We start from the raw sequence: 22,672 nt of genomic DNA, 5'->3' as shown, positions 1-22,672 counted from the left end.
CAGGTTGGGAAAAATGTGCCAGTTTAAAAGAGAGAATTAGCTGTTAAGGAGCAAAAGGCAGGAGAATGAGGGAGTTAAAAATAAGTGGAGGTACTTTCTTTATGGCGGAAATGTCACCAAGCATCTTTTGATCACTTTTTGAATTTGAAAGCAGATTAAAATGAGCAATTGTTGGTTGACAGTTCACACACACTAAGAGAAAGCACTGCACAACTGGGAGAAATAAAGGAGTCCAAAGAAAGAAAGAAAGGAGTTTTCCAGAAAATTTGAAATTGGCTGGGTTTCTATGGTTACCATACTCACCATCTTCAGACAGAGAGAACATAGGAGGAAGACACCAAGATGGGGTGAAAGAGAGTAAATGGAGAAAGGTGGCAGAGTGATAGTAAGAGGAAGAAACAAAACAAAGAAAACAAGTCAGATCAGACACTGAACGGTTCATCACGATGGGGGCAGAGCGGTCCAGAGGAAGTTATTTTCTGATCAAACATCCAGCAGTGAAATAAAATATACTGTGAAACCACAGCTGCAGGGAAAAGCATTCAAAGTGGGAGGTGATCCACTCTAGATTAACGTTGGCTTATCAGTTTCATTGAAAGCAGTGAGAGAAGAGTTCAGTCATTTCAGGAGGAGGCGACCTCTGACCTCACAGAGCCAGGCACATATCGTCACCTTCTTAAAATAATTGCCCAAGTCATTTTTTTGACAATCAACTCCTTATGATTTTTTTGTCTCCAGTTTTTTGTGTTTTCTGAAAAGCTTGAAAAAAAAAAAGACTTTGCGATTATTTCAAGAAGGTGCCGATATGAAGGAATAGAGATGTGTATGATCAAAAATAGACAATATCTCACTTCACACAGCATTTCAGCATAAAAGCTATTTTTTGGGCTTGGAAAAAATAGTTAGATGTTCAATAACTGAACTCAAGGTCCAGCTTTAATGAAAGAAGTTTGGTGAGATGCGGTTGAGTTTTGTCCACGTTTCAGAAGACACGACTTTGATCATCATCATCCTCTCACATCTATCGTCACCGTGGATTGCTGCTGTTAGTTTATAATCAAAAGTGCTGCTTTATTCATCGCATTTCTAGTGAAACCATTAAGACACTGCACGATTTGACTGATGATCAATGCACCTTGGTGTCTCACAAGAAAACATTTATTTAATCCTCCATTTTTCTCTACCAATTTTATATAATAGTAGTGTGTTAACTCTTTTGCTTACTTTGCTTTTCGGTAGCAAACAAAACGCACATTTTAGCCCATCCAATGTCAGCCATAATATTTTTTTTCCATTTAATTTTTTTTTTCTAATTTTACAATATATTTTAGGATTATTTCTCATTGATTTTTTTGGGTATGTTTTCAAGGGGCAGCATGGCTTGGAGGTAGCGCTGTCCAGCAACTGAAAGGTTGCTGGTTCAAGATATTGAACACCTAATTGCTCCTGATGGCCCTGTGATGGACTGGTGACCCGTCCAGGGTGAACCCCCATCTTTCTGCCAGTGTCAGCTGGGATAGGTCCCAACCACACACATCACCCCCCCCCCCCTTCCCCCCATGCCCCTTAACAGATAAGCGGTAAAGAAAATGGACGGATGGATGGTATGTTTTCAGAATAAAACTCCCTAAATGTGACTAAAGTGGTAAGGAAGAATTCCATCCATCCATCCATCGTCGTCTTCCGATTATTCCTTACTAGTAAGGGTCGTGGGGGGGGCTGGAACCTATCCCAGCATCTACGGGCGAGAGGCGGGGTTCCCCCTGGACAGGTCGCAAGTCCATCGCAGGGCCAACATACAGAGACGAACAAGCATTCACACTCACAGTCACACCTACAGTCAATTTAGAGTATCAATCAGCCTCGTCCCCTCTTACATGTCTTTGGACTGTGGGAGGAAGCTGGAGTACCAGAGAGAACCCACACAGGAACAGGGAGAACATGGAGACTCCACAAAGAAAGATCCTGTGCTGGAGCCGGGACTCGAACCCCGAACCTTCTTGCTGTGAGTGTTAGCCACAGTGCTAACCTTCGCAGCCAAGGAAGAATTCATTTATAACTTTTTTATGTATAAGGCATGGATCGCTCAATTAAGATTTGTAATTAATTGCTTAACTTTGGCATAGAAATACAAAGAATTCAAGCTAGGATCGCAAATAATCTTCAAAAAACTCACACACCTGAGCCACAGAGCTACAAGGAGAAAATATATTTGGCACCTAAGGCATGTGAATTTAAAAGCAGAAATTATTTACAGCAATCCAATGTAAATGATAAACCAACAATACATCTGTGGCAACAAAAAAATAATTGATTCCCCCTGAAGACAGAGGGACACAGGACACAATGACAAAACTATTGCTTAGTCTACTAGAAATATCTGATGTAAGAGATCAACACATTCTTGATTTTGGGCTTTTTGTAAAATGTTATTCAAAATAAATTTTAAAAAAAATTATCAGCACATGCCAAGCTCGGAATCTGGTGAATCCTACTGAATTAATCAAATTCAGTCTCACAATAGGATTTGAAATTATTCTGCAAGGGAATCTAAGATAAACTGAAATGTGTTTACATCCAGTTGAAATTTCAAAAGAACTACTTCTCTGTTTACCCTGAAACACGGTTTACAAACTGAACTAAAACCTCTGACTCCAGCCTCGCGCATCCCCGTGTCTGTCCTCCACGTCCCTCTCCCAGGTTGTCTCACCCGTCTCAGTGATGTCGATCAGGCCCAGCAGGTGCATCAGTTTGAGGAACATGATCACCAAGCAGACGATCCCAACCGTCTGGAGTCCCTCCGTCTCCCACCTCACACTCATCTTCCCCTCGTCTTCTACCTTTCCTTCCAGGGTCCCTTCCTTTCTGTTACTCCCCTACATTCTTATGATTGTGGCACTTTTTTGCCCATCTCCGTTCACTCTCACAGCTCTACTCCTCTTTCCCTTCCTGAAACAGTGTCACTCACCCATCACTCTCTTTCTGTCACAGTTTTCTCCTGCAGTTTCTGTTACTTTATATAGCTCCCTCCCTCTGCTGTTGTTAATTGTACTGCTAATGGCTCTTCTAAGACCTCTTTCAGGATATTCTACACAACTAAGAGCGGGATCTGACTGGGAGAGAGAGAAATCCACACTGTGTGATTCCTGCAAAAATCCACACAGAGGGAGAAGCAGCTCAGATGCTCTCTCATCACATGTGTGGCTAAAGTTTGTTTGGAATTCCTTCAATAAATTAGCTGGAATTACATCAAATGAGCACACACCAAGGCAAATGTAAAAAAACAAAAAAACAAAAAAACTGTATGTCTTCCTTTGCTCATGAATGTTTTGAGAAAACTGATTTGGTAGGTTTTTTTTTCACAATCATCCTGTCAACCTCCTTAACAGAACTAAAAAAAAGTAATTCATCCAGAGAAGAAATGTGTCTTAAAATCTTCATCAAACCTTCATATTCTCTCTTCATCTCCCATTGCTTTTGCAACCAATTAGCCTGTGAGATCCTGAAGACTTTCAGCAAAAAAAGTAACACTTTTTTTGTTTTTTTGTTTTTTTAACTGTCCATTACAAAAAATGTTTTTCTCTAACAAATCAGAGAAGGCACTGACATCAAGGTCAACAGGTGCCCTGAATCCTGTCTTCTCTGTGACCCACTTTCTAATTGTTCCCCTGTCTCTCCTGAGATCCTTAGCACAGATTCGACAGCACAAATGGCGTTCTGTAACACTCATTCTGTAATAAAGAGGAACAGTGATTGTTCACTCCCTCCGGCCCTGTGACACTTGTTCAAAACGCATCTCGGGAGCATTGTGAAGTGGTCATGGCTCCCTCTAGTGGAGGCAGAAGAGCACAAATGTCGTTTTCCATTTGGTTTTAAAATAAAACGTGTGGAGGAAACTTACAGAATGAATCATTTTTTTCCCCAAGGAATAATACACGTATTCCTATTGCAAAAGATAATAAAAATTTCAGGTAATATGTAGAAATATGATGTTTATGCTCTGTATTTCTCTCAATGGAAACAGTATTCTAAAAAAAGAAAACTAACTTTTTACGCACTCAACACGACTGCTGAAATTTTAGCTTCGACTTAAACTATTACACAGCAATTGCTTTAGGAAGAGAACTTTCCATTCTCCAATAATGCATTCCAAAGTCTGCTCATAGCGTTTTACAGCTTCAGACGACAACAAATACATAAAATGGTCTGTGTTAGGACATTTAGTTTATTATTTCTGAGTCTGGAAAAAAAACAGTCAAATTCAGCAATACTGTGGATCTCTCATGTCTTTAACCAGATCACATACATATTGGTCTTCCTACACAATGTCCCTCTGATAACAATATAATATTCTTTCGCTTCCATTCACCGAGCCTTGACTGAAAGTGTTTGGAGCTGCCCTGGGGACCCCCAACTTCCACTTCGAAAACTTCCATGTTAAAATTGTGAAAAACAAAACAAAACAAAACAAAACAAAAAGAGATGCAGAGGATGCATTTTCTTCCAATGTATCTGCAGTATGTTGATGTCACTCACCACTAAAACTATTCTAAACCGGTATCAGAAGGCTTTAGGGCTCGAACTGGACAAGACAAGGCTACATCTGGCATTGATGTTGCCCAAAATAGGGACTCAGACTAAAATTGACATCTGAGCAGAGAGGACCAGACCTGAAACAACAAACAAAGCCCAATGGGTTTGAGTCATATCTGGTCACACACACACACACACACACACACACACACACACACACACACACACACACACACACACACACACACACACACACACACATTCAGTGTTTCCATCACTTCATCACTCCATTTACATCTAGTTTTTAGATTCTTTACCGTTCCCATGATCTCTGAGTGGTTCACATTGTAGGGACTTCCTACACTCTTAATGTGACTGCACAAATAGATTTATGTCCCACACACACACACACACACACACACACACACACACACACACGCATGTACACACGCACATACACACGCTTGTACGCACACATGCACGCAAGCATACACGTTTTGCGCCACAACATCAATGGCTGTTTTCTTGAGTGCTGATGACATCAATAATGCAACAAATAAAGATCGTCCTGTCTGATTGATAAAAGATAAAAGACTTCTAATGTACTGCAGGAAACTGTGTCACCAACACCAAAGGGGATTTTTAAAGATAACATTCTCTCTCTTTGTCCAGACTTAGACCAGGGATGGGACTCCACCACCCAGATGACCTCACAACATATCTTGATTGATTCAGAAGATTTCTTCTTAGTGCTATACAGTGTATTGGTAATACCTATGCTTTACTGGTTGAAGCTCAGCTTCTGTGATTGAATTTGGCTATTGAGTGCTGCAGGGATGACTTATTTTTGTATGTCAACCTGGAAGATAGCATGTATGGATCCCTCAACCAAACCCAATTGAATTTTGCATTGAAATTTGCATTATTGCATAGAATTAAATCTGTTTTTGAGTATTTGGGACTAGCGTGTTTTCCTCAGTAAAATAATCTCAACAGATGAACACCGTTTCTCTGATTTTTAAAGCGTGAGTGCAAGGATTAAAATGATGGATCATATGGCAGGTGATGTAATGGAGGAAACTTCCATCAGTGGCGATCACTGCTTTACATACTGCATTGTCACGACTTTCAGCCTTTCACATGGGAGGAAGACACTGCTCTTAGCTGGTCTCCATCCCTCCACCATCTACATCAAGCAGACTGAAGAACTTGCGGACAAATGTACCGCAACCGGAGCCGACAGCTTGTATCAGTACACAACACTCACTGGACTCTGGAGGGAAAACTCCTCCATCTCTGGTTCTATGTCCCTCTCCAGTTTTCTGGCCAGATCATGTCCCATAAATACACTCCTCACATCACATTCCACCCCAAACCTTTCCTGCCCATCTCAGCTCCTTCCCCACTCACTGGTATTTTTCAAAATAATGCAGACTGAAACTCAAACAACAGATATAATTTCTTATGAAATGGCAAAGTAAAAGAATGATCTCAAGTCCCAGATTACTGACTCTGATAGACTCTAACATGCTGGAAATACCACAAATGACTCTTAATTGACCACAGAGCTAAATGAGCAACCAAATTAGATTGTCAGTAACACCGAGTCAGTTTTCGGGCAGGGCTGCTGTTAAAACTGATTTATAGACCACACCAATAATCAGAGTACAACTTTTAGATTTCTAAAATCCTGAAAAAGTTCAACAGTCTGATGAAATATTTTACAGATTTAGAGTATTTTGCACAAAAGATACCTCAAACTACAATATCTGCTGATTAAAGGTGGTGAGGATGATGAGGAAATGCAAACGCAGATGAGAAAATGACAATGGAGGCGTTAATTTAGTCCCACTGGGATATGATGAAGTAATGAAATGGCAGGAATAAGAATGAAGACACAGGATGAGAATTTCAGAGGCTACTGAGGGATGGCCAGTGTCCTTCAGGGTCCTGGAGGAGTACTCCAGGCTCCATATTTAGGTGGCCTAAGAGAAAGCCTGTTCGATACTGCATGTATAATTAATGTGAAGTAATGCTAAACCAGGGTGTAGGCATGGCCTCTCTGGATCACCACAGGGAGGAGGAGGAGGCTGCGCTATTGGTGGAACAGGAGATTGAACAGATTGAAACGAGTGATAAATAATAAAAGAACATTACTGGTGTTTTTGCTGAATTTATTACTCATGATGGTGCACAATATGAAAAGCACTAATGCCGACTGGAGCCTTCCTGCTGTAATTGTCTTGGCACACTGACTGCAGGGCACTCTGGCTGGCTGGCCCTCAGCCCAAAACTTTAATCAAAGGGGATTGCATCACTCAGAGAGCGGTATCTGATGTCTCTTTTACTGCTCCAAATCTCCCAAATGTTTTATGGAATATCCCCGATTACGCAAAATAATACATCCCATTAACCTTTTCCCACTCAGTGCAATATTGAACGGCTGATAGTTCAAAACCGAAACAGCTTTGGCAAATATTAAAGGATACATTTGAAAGTGAGAGTATATGGAAGCCCAGTTACATGGTATGGCTTGATCCAGGACGCTATAATTGCATTGTCAGCGGCTTAAATCCATATTGTGATCAATAAATATATAAATATCCTTCAAAAAGTGATATGGAACAAACATTTAGAACAACACAGTCCAGAAAAAAAACACATCACCATTGTTAAGATCCAAGCAACACACTGGTTTTTATGAATTAACCGCTTTCTAACCTGTTTGTTTCCTTTAACAGCGAAATATACAACAATATAAATATGCATGATGATATATGCAAATAAAAAGAGTAATAATTTCTGTTGTGAAAGTAAAACTGAGGCCAGCAATTTCCTTGATTTAATGTCTTCTTTTTAGAAACAAGTAATAAAAAGTTTTTATCTTTTTTATTATGCGACAAGTCTCTTCTCCGACAAAAATAATTTCCTATTTTAACTGCGCTGACCAGTCTAAAATTGCAACTTTGACCTAATGTATCCTTCAGATAACTGTGCTGATTTAAAAATGGCTGGTTTATCTTAAGATCAAAACAATTTCTCAACCCATAAAAGGAAGATTTCTTCTAAAAAATGTTCCTTTCTCTCCAATTCTGAGGTCAGCATGTGCTTTTCTGGAAACTACAAACAGTGAAGTTATTATTTAATTGGAGGGTCGTCAGGGGTAAACTTATGTCTGGGATCAGTCTGGGGGCCCAGCTTGGCCCTTACCTTCAAAGGAGGACATGGGCTCCAGGATGCCAAACTGCTTGAGAACTGCCATGAAAAGGATGATGACCACGCCGATGGCAAACAGCTCCATGCCCTGGATCCCCATGGCTGCAGGATAAAGGGGGGCCCGCTCAGGGCCAAGCCTGCACACAAAGGCCCGGCCCCGGGGAGAGACAAAAAGAAGCCTAGGTCGGCCCGAATGACGCTAGTCGGGTTTGTCAACAACAAGTGTTCTCAACAGCGTTTAGTCAGAGGACTCAGTCTGGGTGATGGGAGACAGCATGGGCTTGTTTTCAGGCTCAGGCCACTTAGACAGCATGAGAACCAGGCCAGCAGGCTGGACGAACACTGCCTAATGTCAACACAGATGCTGAAGTGGAAAATATGTGGAAGCTGACATATATGGAAAACCTCCCGCTCTGGACCCATGAAGGAAAATGGGGGTTGTGTCACAAGCCATTTATTACAGCGCATTAAAGGAGACGTTTAAATTTGCTTTCCAGCCGTTCCTCTCACATCACTTGCAGGAGCTCAGGCCAGATTAGTGCTCACCCTCGGTATCCAAACAGCTATTATCAGTCCTCACGTCATCGTTTACACTAAATTACATTTTGGGTCGTAAGGGAAGACGTCTTTAGGGAAAAGCAAACATGCTTTCCATGACTTGGGGTTGTAGATCTAGTAGATAATAGTGCGAGCGAATATAACAAACTTGATAAAATAAAAAAATTCAGTGACAGGAAGATGCAATATCCAAGCCTCCTCATCGTGCATGCCATGAAACTGCAAAACACCATTAGCAATTATAAATAAATCACCCCATTATATGCGGCAACAGCACAAGCAATTTTGGAGTTCTCAGATGCAGAAGGAAAACATACTGTAAATACTCTCTAGCTGTAAACTGAGAGCAGTCTGGCTTCCTAGTCTCAAGAATATCCGCTCACATAACAAGATCTGTCAAAACACACCTGCCAGTCAAGATACAATAAGCAGAACTTCATATACAAAGTAGAAACTGCAAAACACGACTGCTCCGTCTTTGTAAATAGAAAAAAATTGATCAGGGATTTACTTGTGGGGGGGTTGTGGAGTTTAAAAATCAGCCACACTTTTTGTCTGCTTTCTCCTGCTGCATTTCTCCTGAAATAGTCAGTAATCTTGAGATGATCCAAACATCTTTCAGCATCGATTTAATTTAGCCATGAATTGTTCAATTTAAGCGCAGCGCTGTTGTCCCTTCTGAATCAGTCCACTTGTCCAAATCCACGTCCAGATATGGAAGCGTATGGCCCTGAAGAGAAAGCACTCAGAGCAGCGGCAGCATCCATGGAGGGAAATCCCGTGAAACTGAGAGGAGCTGAAGCCTCCTCCTCTGGCAACTACCTCCTCCGCACATACTTTTCCATCACTCCCCTCCCCTTCGCACCTCCCAGAATTTATCTGTTGCTGCCAGTGTTTGCAACTTTCTCACCGCCGTCTCACTTAGCAAGGGCTCACTCAGGCTGAGGTTAACAACAAAAATGCCCTATTCACCTTAAACTTTACTGACCTGACTTTCCTCGTGTTTCTCCTTCCCCCATCTGATTCACGTTGAATCCAGAGGGTGCCTCCTCCTGCATCTCCTTTTTCATTCCATAACTTTGGCAAACCGCAGACTTTATCTCCCCTTTCAGCTCAGCTTCCTCTTTTCCTTCTACAAACTATTTCTCTTTTCTCCACCGCATCCTCCTCTTCTTCTTTGTGCCCATCAGTTTTTGGTAACAGGGGAAAAACACAAACAAACACATGGACACGGGCACAAATAGCTCAAATAACAGGAACACCCCACCTCCTCTCACTCCTTCTCAATACTTCTCCGTCTTCTGTCGAAATCAAAAGCTATTCTAAATATTATAATGCATCATCTTTGATAACATGGAAAAATATTGGAGTTAGCAGGTGTAAATGCAGGTCAAGGGAGGATAACTGATGACTCTGCACTTGCTAATGCACCTAGATAAGATGGGGAATGGAGGTGTGTGTGTGTGTGTGTGTGTGTGTGTGTGTGTGTGTGTGTGTGTGTGTGTGTGTGTGTGTGTGTGTGTGAATGCATTGACTTGGATGGAGATAGGAGACATGGAGGGGAGGCCAGAGTGAGAGAGATCAATATCTTTGTGGTGAGGCAGCGGCGGTGAGCCCCCCCCCCCCCATCTTCTTTTTTTCTTCTTCTCGCACTCAATTAGAAAGATTACATCTACCAACAATCGAGAAATCAGAAAAGATACCCTCATCGGTGCCAGCTAAGTCAGTATGTGTCAATAAGAAGTAAGAGACTGTGGTGTCTACAGTCACCCTGAAGGTCATATTTACATGTCACACACCACTTTGTGAAGAGGAGTGGATCAGGTGAAGAAAATAAACCACTCGTGTGGAAATAGGCCATTTTTTTGTATTTGTGGATACCAGTATATGGAGTTTCTGTGGTGTAACGTGTGTGTGTGTGTGTGTGTGTGTGTGTGTGTGTGTGTGTGTGTGTGTGTGTGTGTGTGTGTGTGTGTGTGTGTCCTCTGGCCAGGCCATTAGGACACTAACAGGTTTTTAAAAGCTTGGCTCTGCCTGCTGACACAGTAAAAGAGGAGAGACGACCCAAACTGTTTCCTCACCATCAGACCCACAAGCAGAAATCACCCCATTTTTTTTTAAACTGTAAATTACCCCTCACTCTATCAGTGCAGCCATAACTTTCTGAAATGTTCTTATCTCCACACCTTCTGTAAAAAAAAAAGGAACCCCCAAAAACAGTATGTAAATTCTACCACTAGGGGGCTCTCTCCATCAGAACAAAAATGTGATGATTTCATGAAGTTGTCTGGGATAACAGGAATAATCATCATAATAATCACCATTGCCGGTTAATCTGGCATGACTCAGGCAGAAACCATCTCCATGGATGAGGTCACGTATTTTTGTTCATGTGTATTCCTGATTATTCATGTCAAATCAAAAGCATTTACTTTGTTAGGCTGCAGCTGTTCAAAGGAAAAACGAAATAGTCTACACTGGAAAGTGCTGTAGAGTAGAGTTCCATGGTAACGGTTACAACACATTTGGTCAGAAATCATCCTGTAAATATTTACCCCTCTGGTGTGGACGACAGGAGAGGAGCAGGAGATACATCATCAAATTCAACAGGCTTCATTTGACCCGCACGGACATCTGCAGAAGCTGGATCTGAATAACCGCCATTTAGGTTTACCATAAATGAACGGTAATAAACAAGTCTGAATAATCTATCTGCAGGATGACAGGCAAATAACCAGTAAAATCCTTGTTATATTGATGGAGTTTTAAACAGGGAGATGATGCTAATCTCCCGCTTTGAAAGTCTCTGTTGTTGTGACCAAACTCTCTCTTATCTCTATGAGATGTTACTGTTGTGGCCAACACAGTCAGCGAGCTCCACCGCTCAGCTGCTGTAAACACCAAAACAACATTTTGTGAAATTACAGTGAAAACCGAGTAAAATGCTCTGTGTTAGCTTGTTGAAGGATGGCACAGAGTCTCAGAAAAAAAGTCCCTCTAAATACTACATACTTCATTGTTAAAATACAGAGTATGCAATTGATTTGATCAACAGATATTGTTTTTATTTATGATTGCTCTTTGAATGTCTATGACAACGTTCTGTATATCTGGTTGCTGCTGCCCCGTGAACAACATGAGGCTGCAGTGCACTTTAACAATTGCAAATAGATATTTTTCAGATATAAATGGTGTGATATTAAGTGCAATAACAGTACATAGTCATAGTTTTAACATTCAGACCTTTATTTACCTTTACATATAGTATTAAACCTGCTACTATTATCAGTAGTTGTAGAATTACTGATGTTGCTGTGAAAAAAGTAGACATTATTTATTCTGAGGCATACATGCGCAGAGACAAAAACTGATATCAGAAAAACACCTCATGTTGTAGCTGGTTAAGGTTATTCTTTTCATTTTCGATCGTTATGTACTTTAATTCACAACAGTGTTTAAACTTCTTTTTCAGAGAGTGACAACAGCTGTTAAAGGCGAAAGCAAACGATACAATCTTTCCAGAGTAGCAGAGTGGAGGATTAAAGACAAACGCTGAAGATAAATGTACTTATTCTCATTTAATGTACAGTACATCACCTCTGGACCTCTGTAACAACATGGAGAGAGACCAACAAGATGTTTGACTGATACGGAATGAGGGAGAAAGAATGAAGCGAGAGAGCGAGTGAGGAGACGAAAAGGTAGAGAACCAAGCCAGGTAACGAGTGCCTACCTGAGCGGTGATACCTAGCTGCGCTGTGGCCGCAGTGAGAGAGGCAGCTGGGCCGAGAGAGACGCCTCCTGGCCTCCACAGAGAGAGCAGCCATCACAGCTCCCATCATGCAACTGAACAACCACAACTAATCACTGCTAACGGGATGCTAAAACTGATGATTTCCTCAGGTGTCTCCAGAAATCACAGCCTAAAAGACGGAAATGGAGAGTCTGACAAAGGCAAGTGCCAAGCGGTGAGGAAAAGGCGACAGGAGAGTGAGTCTGAAAAGTGTGTGTGTGTGTGTGTGTGTGTGTGTGTGTGTGTGTGTGTGTGTGTGTGTGTGTGTGTGTGTGTGTGTGTGTGTGTGTCAGGGGCCACATTTGAAAATCTGTTTCAAATTCGACATCACAGCCAGAGAGAGGGATAGAAAAGAGTGCGGGATCAAACAGCGCGACAGAGCTGCTGACCTTTCACATCACACACCTCCACGTTTCTCTTTTATTTCTGTCTCACTCTCTTCCTCTCGTCTGATCCGTGTCCCTGCAGAAACACGACTCTCACTAACTGATTCCTTTAAACAAATTCCCCTTCCTACGTGCTTACTGTAACACAAGCAACCCACCATTGTGTGGCTGCACATATCACTAAAAACAAAGTTTATGGTACAAATATTTTGAGTTTCCTTACATGTTGCAGTTCTAATCATGCGTTGTTGTCTGTTTGTTCCAAAAACCTATTCATTTCAGTCCCTGCAAAATATTTGCAAAGCTAATTGTTTTCATATTCTAATTGATAATATTCATTTGGGCTAGTTTGCAGTTGTCTACGCTGCAAATGCATTTGGCAGAACCCGACATGACGTTGTGAAATACTGCCACCCATTAATATAATGGAAAAGTGTGGAATTATTGGCAACTAGAAGGGCACTCTGTAGAACACCGCTAAGGCCAATGTTAAAAAAATTGCTTTTTCACTATGTTCAATGGATCGCTTCCAAAATATAATGGATTCTTCCTTGGCCCTACACCCCTCTAATAAATTTGGTGAATATGATCCTGCAGGTTTAAGTAATACTGACACAAGTGAAAACATGACCTCTGTAGTGGAGACCCCCCCGTAAATACCAGACAAATAACCATTGACATCAGCAAAAAGCAACTTTCCTCGCTGAGAGACAAACAGCTCTTCCAGAATAAAGACTAAAGACCTACAGATTCAGCGTTTGAGGTTTATTACAGAGTCAGACAAAGTAAACTGTTTCATGTCAGCATCTTACATTTACAGGAAATCCTCCTGTTATAAATGGAGCATTAAGTCTTGGACCGTGCTGTGTGTGAGTGTTTCTGGGCAATATCAGCATAACCAGAACTGAACTGGGATTTTGAAGAGAAACCTGGATAGCTTGTGGGAAAGCTTAAATTTTTAAAGTGTTTTCATTTCACTGTCTGCACGCTTTTTTTTTCTTTTTTTTTTTTTAGAAAAAAACAGAAAGCCACAAAAACACAAATCGTTCTTACTGTGATATACTGAAATGAAACTGAAATGAAATTGCTGGAAGTGTTAGGAAACACATGGGAAAAAAGCTCTTTTGTGTTTACCCTGCGTATAGAGTTGTAGCTCGAGATTAAATTCACTGCATAACTTTACGATTAAGCCAAGTTAAAAATATCCAACCTCTTGAAGCCAACTCAATATATCAAAATTGCCTCATTTGTTCTGATGAGAACTGGGCAATATTTATATTAAGATCACACGACACGGAAAGAAAGTCAGCGAATTATTTTCTGCTGTTAACAAAACAGCCGTTGATTATTTCAGCTGTTTTTTGCATCCTAATTAAGTTGATTTGACAAAATCTAACTCCAAACCATCCTAAAATCAGCTGCTTACCTGTCCTTTGAATTGATAGAAACACACTCAATTGACACCTATGAACCAATACCGTCTGCTGGATCACCAAAAAAAGAGAGATCAGATTGTATTCTTTCTAAATAGTCTCTAAAATGATTTCCTTGATGATGATGTGAAATGTCCTTATCTGGAGTCATTTGTATTTACAAAACATTTGAATCACCAAATTTCCCACGCGTGATGTCGCCTCTGTCCACTAGAGGGCGCTGGTGATCAAAGCAGAGCAGCAACTCACACCTACCGCAAACAGTCACAATAACGGAGAAGGAAACGAAACATGAGAGGGTGGATCGGATTTTTTTTTAAACTATTCCAAGATCACATATAAGCTTACTCAGCTGCAAACTAAAGGAGCTTGCTATGTGGTTTGTCGCATCATCGTTTTCTGCATTTCATAGGATACTGATGGATTACCATCAACCAAAACACAGACACAAGCCCCAAAGACAACGCATATAGAAAACTGCATCATTGGATACATCCACATGTAATTATACACACAAGAGAAAGATTCTGGTGTCTTAGTGAGCCTGTAGATGTCTGATCTCAGCACCAGAGAGCTCATTATAGCTACAATCCATATCTTTTTAATGCTTGCCCCCCCCCCCCCCCCCCGCCTCACCACCACCAAGCAGCTCCAGGGAGCGAGGACTCTTCTCATATAAGAGTGTTGACATGTTCCACCCTTGCAAACCTCAGTAAACAACACCCCAGACATTTCATGTTGCTGTTTGGTTTCACCACAAAATCTTTCTACAAGAACAGCACAACATGGTTCACCAGGGGAAATATGGCAGCCTCAAACCCAGTCTCCATCATAGGAAACCCCCCTTTCACACAACCACAGCAGCCACACAGGTTTAAAGGCATCTTGAGCTGAATAATTAAAATGGATTTCACTCAAGTTTTTTTTCCTTCCTCCTCTCTGCTTGTGTCTTAATTCCTCTTATTTCCTTTTAACACTCTACTATTTCTCTCTCCTTCCATAAGAGATTGATGGGGACTTGAACCCCTACCTGAGGACAGTCATTAGGACAATGATGAGAAACTAAATAAAGCAGGAGAGTTAAAGTTTTCTTCAAGTGCGAAACATTCATCATGAAGTCCCACTTCCTGTCTTCTCTCTAACGAGGACATGTAAACTCTACATCCTGAGGCGTCTTCACCTGTCTGCGCAATCTGGGACAGATGAAACAGCACGAGGCACCAAACACCATGGTGCCGATGATCAATGCAATGATGAAAGACAAAGGAGAGAGGAAGAAGAGCAGGAACAAGGAGAAAGATGCAGAGGAGACGGATACCAGGTGCTGATTCAGCCTGTGGTGGCTTGATGAAGTGGTGGAAGGATGCAGGAAGAGGACAGAGGATAGACTTACATTGAATCAATGACAGAAGGAAGCAAGTGCAGACTAACTACAGAATGACAATAATAAATAGAAAAAAAACAAACAATCGTTTTAATTTTGTTGCAGTCTAGACAACCAAAAACGGGACGAAATGTGTTTTGCACTCTATTCTAAATCATTAAGTTACACCACCTTAACATTTTTGCTTTTAACTAATCAAATAAATCTGTCTGTAACCTGTTGACAAAATAAATGTGAAAATAGTTGAAATGTTTTGAGTGCACATCATTGGCATTTCACTAAAAATTAGGAAAAACTTTCATTCAGAGACAGTTGTTAAATATCGGTTTTACAGTGCAGAGAGCACAAACGGAATCAAGAGTACCTTGAATTTGTGTCCCGGTGATGAACCTGAAAAAGCAGCGTAGCAGTTTTGTGATCTCCTTCTCACACTCGATCCTGCATGAACTCATCTTCTACAAACTTCAATAAGAAGGAGCAGACGCTGGGAGATCGATGAAAAATTCGGGCTTTTACAAGGCACAAAATAATCCAAATAGCTTCAAAAAAAGGCATAAAAGTCGTCACTCCAAAATTGACACAAAAATGAGAAAGTTGATGTTCGGTCACTAACATAAGGCTCTTTGTTAAAACGGGTGTTCCACTTTAGCGCAGGTGATGCTCACGCCCTCCTCCTCCTCCTCCTCCTCCTCTTCTTCTATTCTCCTTTGTCACTTGTTTCTCTCGCTAACCTTGCAGCTGAATCGCATGATGTGGAGTCCGTCCTGAAGTTCCGGTTACTGACATTTCATATGAACGTCCCTGACAAACCAGAACACACGGCACAGACACTCTCCATGTTTCAGTGTCCTTCCCTCGGCCACAGAACTGCATGGTCACCGGGACACACACTTATCCTCTGAAGTTCAGACAGAAGTCAAACAGACACGAGCTGGGGATGGAAAATGAAGAGAAACTCCCCCCCCTCCCCCGTCTCACATCCATATCATATTGGACTCCAATTACAGTTTTTATATTAAACTATCGCTCCATTTCCCCACCTGGCTCCACTTCCATGACACTGTCAATGCACTGTCCATGTGTGTGTGTGTGTGTGTGTGTGTGTGTCCCTAGTTTTGGTTACTTATTGGTGACCTTTTCTGGTATAAACACTAACCACATAAGGACCTCTTGTCCTCATAGGTACTGAAGTTTGGTGCTAATGCAGCACAACGTCATGACTGAGATCCTGGTCAAAGTTAGAGTTCAGGTGTGAACTGAGGTTCGGTTAAGGTTAAGTTTAAGTTTAGGATTACGACTAGAACGTCCACATGAATGAAAGTCAGTGCCATGTCCTAACAAGGGCAGCTGGGCAAACTTGTGTGCAATGAAAACTTCCAAAAGTAATACCAAAAATGTATAGTTTGTTGCCCCCTGAAAGGTGAAATAACCTGTCAAATAAAAGTAGAGGCAAAGAGACATACCCTCTTTCTAGGCCAATTATTGTACAAGAAGAAGAAATATCAACCATTTAGCGAAGTACCTCCTACCACCTAGTGGCTGGTCTTGTAACTGCAGTGTTCATTCTTACCAGGAAGGCAAAATGTGATAACATCTGTGTACAGAGGCCACAGTGTGTCAATAATTCAGGCTCGCATTTGAATTAACCACAATGATTCAAGGGAAAAGCTGGGAGGACTGCGATTTTGTTGGCTGAATTTGACGGCTTATTTTGATTGGAAGACCTTCCAAACGCCCAGATAGATGAAATATCTGTGTATCGCCAAAGTGGCAACAATTCACTGTCTGGGGACCATGAATGATGGTGAAGTTGGTAGTTGAGTACACATCCAAACCTATTTTTCGACAATAATGCAGGATGAGGATTAAAGAGAATGGATCTCTGATGGATGAATGGATATTGCAGCATGGACCAATGAGCTGGGTTGACTGACTGACAGCCTTCCCTAGAGCCATGTCACTGCTGTGTTTAAAAATATCATAGAAAATGTGTGTGTACAGCTGAAGATAAACCCCTCAAACGGAAGTGTAGGCATTAAATTAATAGATTGCATTAAATATGGGCAACCAAAGAATCATGATCAACTTTTTAATGTGATTTCAAAGGGAACTGTCTTTAACTCTTCTCCTGGTCAAAGCTGGACACACCTCCCTCATTCTCAGTATCCTCGCTGCCGTTTTTCTCAGAAATATCAGGCGTCAGTTCTTTATGTCCAGCACTTTAATCAACTGTGCAGTGTTCCTGGTCACTGCTGTGTGGCTCAAATCCTGCCTGCTGTATCAACCTCACAAGTCTGAATGAAACCACAGCAACCGCTCCGACTCCACCGCCCCGCCCCTCTCAGATACGGATCTCCATCTCAATGCTTCTATTTTTAGCTGCAGGCCATTAGTGAGGTGAGGGCTTACCCACCAACAATGATGAATCTCTCTTCTCATGGCACCGCCGAGACGACAAAGATTACATCACAGTCACGCTTTTCTTTCTCAAATGTGTGTGAACGTTGCTCATTGTGTTCCTGATTCACCTGTGCAATTAGATGGCGATGAGGTTTTGGAGGAAGATGCAGGGGGAAAAAAAGACCAACAGCATCATCAACATCTGGTTAAGACTGATGATGATGATGATGATGATGATGATGATGATGATGAAAAGAGGATCTGTGTTTCCCCACTAAGATTGAGTGAGTTTGTCTCCTAGGCAAAGTATTTCTCTAAGATGAGGACTTCATTGATACATGGAGCCACATAAAGTAAGTTGTCCCCCTGCCTAAGTTTTTAGACAAAGAATTTCATGATAGTTAGTGTCACAACGGTACACTTCAGTTACCATGGTTACACTTCACTCCCGTCTGATGGCATTATCTCCTGCGTTAGCGTTGCTCTTCTTTTCTTTATCACAACTTACTTCTGTATTCTGCTGCTTTACAAACAATCACGTTGCTCTGACGTCCACCTGTTTATTGAATCAACCCAACATTTCACAATACAACGCCACATCTGATGCACTTGATACACGTGTGTGGGGAAGCTGCACGGGAAGACTGCCAAACTCCCGTTATTCAAAATGAGCAGAAACCAGTCAACGGTTCAGGAATATTTCACAACACAGCACTGAAATACATTTACTCACTAAGCTTGAACAAATTACTCCATCAAGTGGAGAATACTAAAGAAGCAGGAAGCCAAAAGTTTTCCTGAATAAAAGAGGGTTTTTTTTTGTGTTAATTTCACACAAATGAGATATGTTTTGGAAAGATCTTAATACTTGTGCTCTAAAAAGCATTGCTAATTATGTCCAGCCTGTGCCTCCCTTAAAAGTTTCTGAGATAAATCGTTATAAGGACTTTGTGGCATTCTTTACATCATCCTGTAGAAATGTGTCTTTTTTCTAAAGAATCTTTAGATGAAAAGTTGAAAGGTTCATTTGGGGGAAAGGAGTTAATGAAAGAGAGGAGGAGGTGGGAATTGATGGAGAGGAAGGGAAAGAAGGACGTGGTGAAGGAAAATAGGAGGCAGAGGAGGGCAAGAGGAAGTAAAGAGGGAGGTGGTAAAAAGTAATGAGACAAGTAGGTTAGGTAGGACACGAGGAGGCAGGGACAGATGGGAATATTTAGAGACCAAGTATAGGCAAGTAAAGACAAATGAAGACTCCCAAGGAGGAAGGGGGAAGGGAGAGGAGGAGGTAAGGAAGGTTAAATGACAAAAACAGTTAAAAGGGAAAACAGGAGGTCCAGAGAAAAGTGGGTGGTAAAGAAGTAAGACTGGGGGCAGAGATGGAAAGAAGGAAGAAGAAAAAAAAAAACAAGGAGCTGGAGATAAAAAGGCAGGAAGAAGTAGAGAAGAAAAGATAAATGAGGTCAGAAATAGTTGGAGGGAAAGAAGGAAATCATAAAGGAATGAAGGAGGTGAGTAGGGAATGGCAGATGAAAAGTTTGAGTATATTCAAACTGTAAAAATACAGTTCAAACTACGTTATAATATTTAACATTATTTTTGTTCAAACATTAGTGATTCGTTTTTCTGATTTACTCAAAAATAACTCAATAAAAACGGCACAAACAGCCGGGTGGCACAAACATACTAGGCAAAGACTGCAAGCTCAATCATCTATAAACAACCCCTCAACAAAGCTGAGCGCTTTCATTCAAAAACACTTCCTCTCAGATTAATAGTGCAGCATCACAGCTGGACCACTAGGTGGAGCACTGATATTAAATACTCCCATAAACCAGAACTGAAGCTCAGTTTGAACAACATACTTGATGAAGGAGGAGAAGAATAAACCTGCGTTTTAATACGCCATCACTGTGAACACTGTCAGTGTTTTCTCTGAGAGAAAAGCAATTAAGAGGGCAGGATGAAGCGCAGAGCATTTCAGGTCAATGGAGAGCACATTAATGGTGTGGAGACGAGCGTAGACGACTAACTGATCCCTGGGTGCTTGACTCTGAGGTCAACTGTGCAGCACAGTGAGTCAGTCGTCTCCACAGGGACCACAGGAAGCCAGGAAAGGTCCTGGGAATCAATCGGCTAATCAATTCAAATACTGTTAGTCACACTTGCTGTGCATTCACCACATCAGCAGTCTCACCGTCTCTCCACCAACACATCCACCTCTCACCTTTGTCCTGTGGCTGCGTACTGGCGATGATCCATTTCACAAGGCAGCACTTCATCAGCGCTTTCCGAGAGAACCGCGGCTTCTGCCATTTCCTGGAATCCTTCACTCTGCCCGGCGCAGGATCGACACCATTGGCATCTCCCAGCAGGCTACCATCAACCACCTTGCCATCAGCCTGGAGAGAGAAGGGAGGAGGAGGAGGAGGAGGAGAGTTGAGGTCGATATGGATATCAAACAAGTCAGGCTGAGGTGTTTAATTTAAGCAGGCGATTATGTGTATGCCTGGAAAATATGATTAGCCTCTGATCTGGGGGGTTTTCACAGATGCTTTGGAAAGGTTCAGTTGAAGGCCAGACGCTTGGAGCTCCGTAAAGCTGCACAGGCAAGCGCTTCATCACTACAAGCACCACCTGTGACATTAGGCCTCGCGCTGTCATTTGGTACATTTAACGCTGACAGCTGGAATCACTTCACACAGCCATTGCTCAGGTACGAAGGGGAGACAAACACTTTATAAAACACTTCCAACACTGTTAAACAATCATGTTTCTAGCAGAGTCTGACAGCTTTAGGCTGGTAGAGAGAGAGATGACAAGTGTTGCTTTCAATGGCTGCTTCCACCACTTTCATCAAGATACGGTAATTGCCAATATCACAGTTTGCCGCCACACATCAAACTGAAATGATTCATGCGCTTGTGATCAATATCATGCTGATTTAACAGTCTGTTACATTTAGAAAAATCCACTTTTTTGAAGGAAATGTGTTTTAGCGGAAATAATACATTTCAAAATAAATGCGTATAGTTAAGATTGTAATATACATAGATGTTTTGACATCGCATCAGTGCAACATTGAACATTGAGCCGATGTATCGTCCCGCCAAGTTGAACCCCCGCCCAACAAAAGCTGCTTGAGTCATCCTGCCTTGACTTTGTAAAGCCATCACAATCTTCCTGGGCTCACGGGCCATCAGAACCCCGACCCCGAAGAGTGTGTTGATATAATTACTTTACCACTGCCAGTCTCTGGGCCAATCCCAGTTCACCCCTTAACCCACTTGCCCACACCCCTCTATTTTGCGCTTTCATGCATAGGAGTAGGGATGTCCCGATTCTTGTTGAGGCAGAGGGGAAGGGCGGAGTGCTAGCACTATCTGGCCCTCCAAACGGAGTTTTTTCAGCGGCACACTCCAAAGCGAGTGTTACGAGAAATGTCCCAGGCTGCCTTGCGAAAATAAAGAAATGGGATTGGACCTATGTTTCTGCTGCCTATAGCATCTCAGTGACAGGTCGGTAAGGACCAGACAGCATCTATCACACTCATCTGATATATTTTTTCAGGTGAGTTACTACGGACAGAAAATCCATTCTGATGTACTGATCTCACAAAGTCAAAACATATAGGATGTAGGCTGAGATGAGGTTTCCTGGTTGACCTGGATGACTGGAAGAGTCAGACATTAATCAAACGAGTGAAGGTGAGTTGGGGTTACTCTCATATTTCTGAGTAAAATGCTATTGCTGCTCAAAATATCTCCCCTCAGCTTTAATTTTAGGTGGATTAAAAAGCTGTTTCATTTCCATATTCCCAATGTATCATCATGACTTTTACTATGTGAGACCAATCCACTTCAACTCATTGATATTCTACGTTTATCACCTTTCATCAGCAGAAATAAACTTGACATTGAAGTTAAACTTTACACATACTTTTCAATTCCTTGCTCTGGCATCTGTTCAGTTTCTTTTAGTACAGACGCAAATTTGATCTGATTTAACCAGAATATCTTTCTTCTTTAATTTTTAAGAAGCCCTATTAAGCTGCTTCTGTGTCTGAAAAACACACAGACTCATAAAACACACACATGTGTGTGGGGAGGGAAGATGAAAGAGGTGAACACAGTACAAACACCAGCTCTGTTTACTCTGTAGGGAGGAGAAGAAAGCGAAGGATTACAGGGGGAGAGGAGGAGGAGGAAAACAGAGAGACGGAGGTGGAGAGAGAGCGCACCGAGGATTTTAAACGGCTATTTAATCGCATGGGTGTCTGGGCATGCACATGTCTTACTTTGTGGTAGTGGGAGAGAGGGACAATATATATCGAGCAAAATTAAAAGGATGTGAGCAGAACAAGATCTGCCCTCGTTCGTGGAAGAATTGAAGCCAATTAGCATAATGAATCCTGGCCTATCTGAGAAGAAGAGGAAAGGACGGCCAGAGGACGGAGCACAGAGATGAAGATATGAAAGCACTTTGCAGAGGAATACATTTAGGAGGCTATTTCTGTGCTTCTTCTGCATGAACAGACTGAGGAAAAGAGCAAAATGTGAGACTAGAATCACCGCCACTGATCCAGGTTCAGGTTGCAAGTTCCATATTTGTCCAGAATTCTAATATGCAGCACTGACGTTAAATGAGTTGAATAAAATTCCTTTACAGTCAGAGAAAAGAATCTTTGTTTTATGGGGGAATAGAACTCACTATTCCCTCAAGGCATTACTGAGATGACATTGAACAATTAACAGAATATTGTGATGTCACAGCGAAATTAACCTTTAACCTTTTCCTTTGACCCTTTGGATATAAAGTGTCATCACTGCATTAATTAGCGGATATCTGTATGATAATTTCCGTGTTTATTCTCGTGTAAAGAGCAGAAACATAGTGTGTCATTAAAAATCCAACCCGTTCATCCAAGTGTCAAAGTGAACGTCTGTGGCGAAGTTGGAAGAAATTTCCTGGA

General features: G+C 41.6%; 1 protein-coding gene across 2 annotated transcripts in view; it reads right to left on the bottom strand.

Annotated features, from left to right (window-relative positions):
• kcnip3b (Kv channel interacting protein 3b, calsenilin) overlaps positions 1–22,672 on the bottom strand; it is a 40,778-nt gene that overhangs the window by 6,667 nt on the left and 11,439 nt on the right. The window contains exon 2 of one of the 2 annotated variants that reach the window (XM_086206553.1): positions 19,921–20,102. In XM_086206553.1, the coding sequence (XP_086062679.1) occupies positions 19,921–20,102 (182 nt within the window). The remainder of the gene's footprint in view (positions 1–19,920; positions 20,103–22,672) is intronic. The other variant, XM_086206554.1, reaches the window with a different exon arrangement.

Source organism: Aulostomus chinensis, chromosome 6 (genome assembly GCF_037954235.1).
Source record: "Aulostomus chinensis isolate RoL2024-O1b breed Wild chromosome 6, RoL_Achi_v1.0, whole genome shotgun sequence".
Taxonomy (NCBI): domain Eukaryota; kingdom Metazoa; phylum Chordata; class Actinopteri; order Syngnathiformes; family Aulostomidae; genus Aulostomus; species Aulostomus chinensis.
Note: the sequence above shows the minus strand (reverse complement) of the source record. Positions and strands in the feature narration are given on the sequence as shown.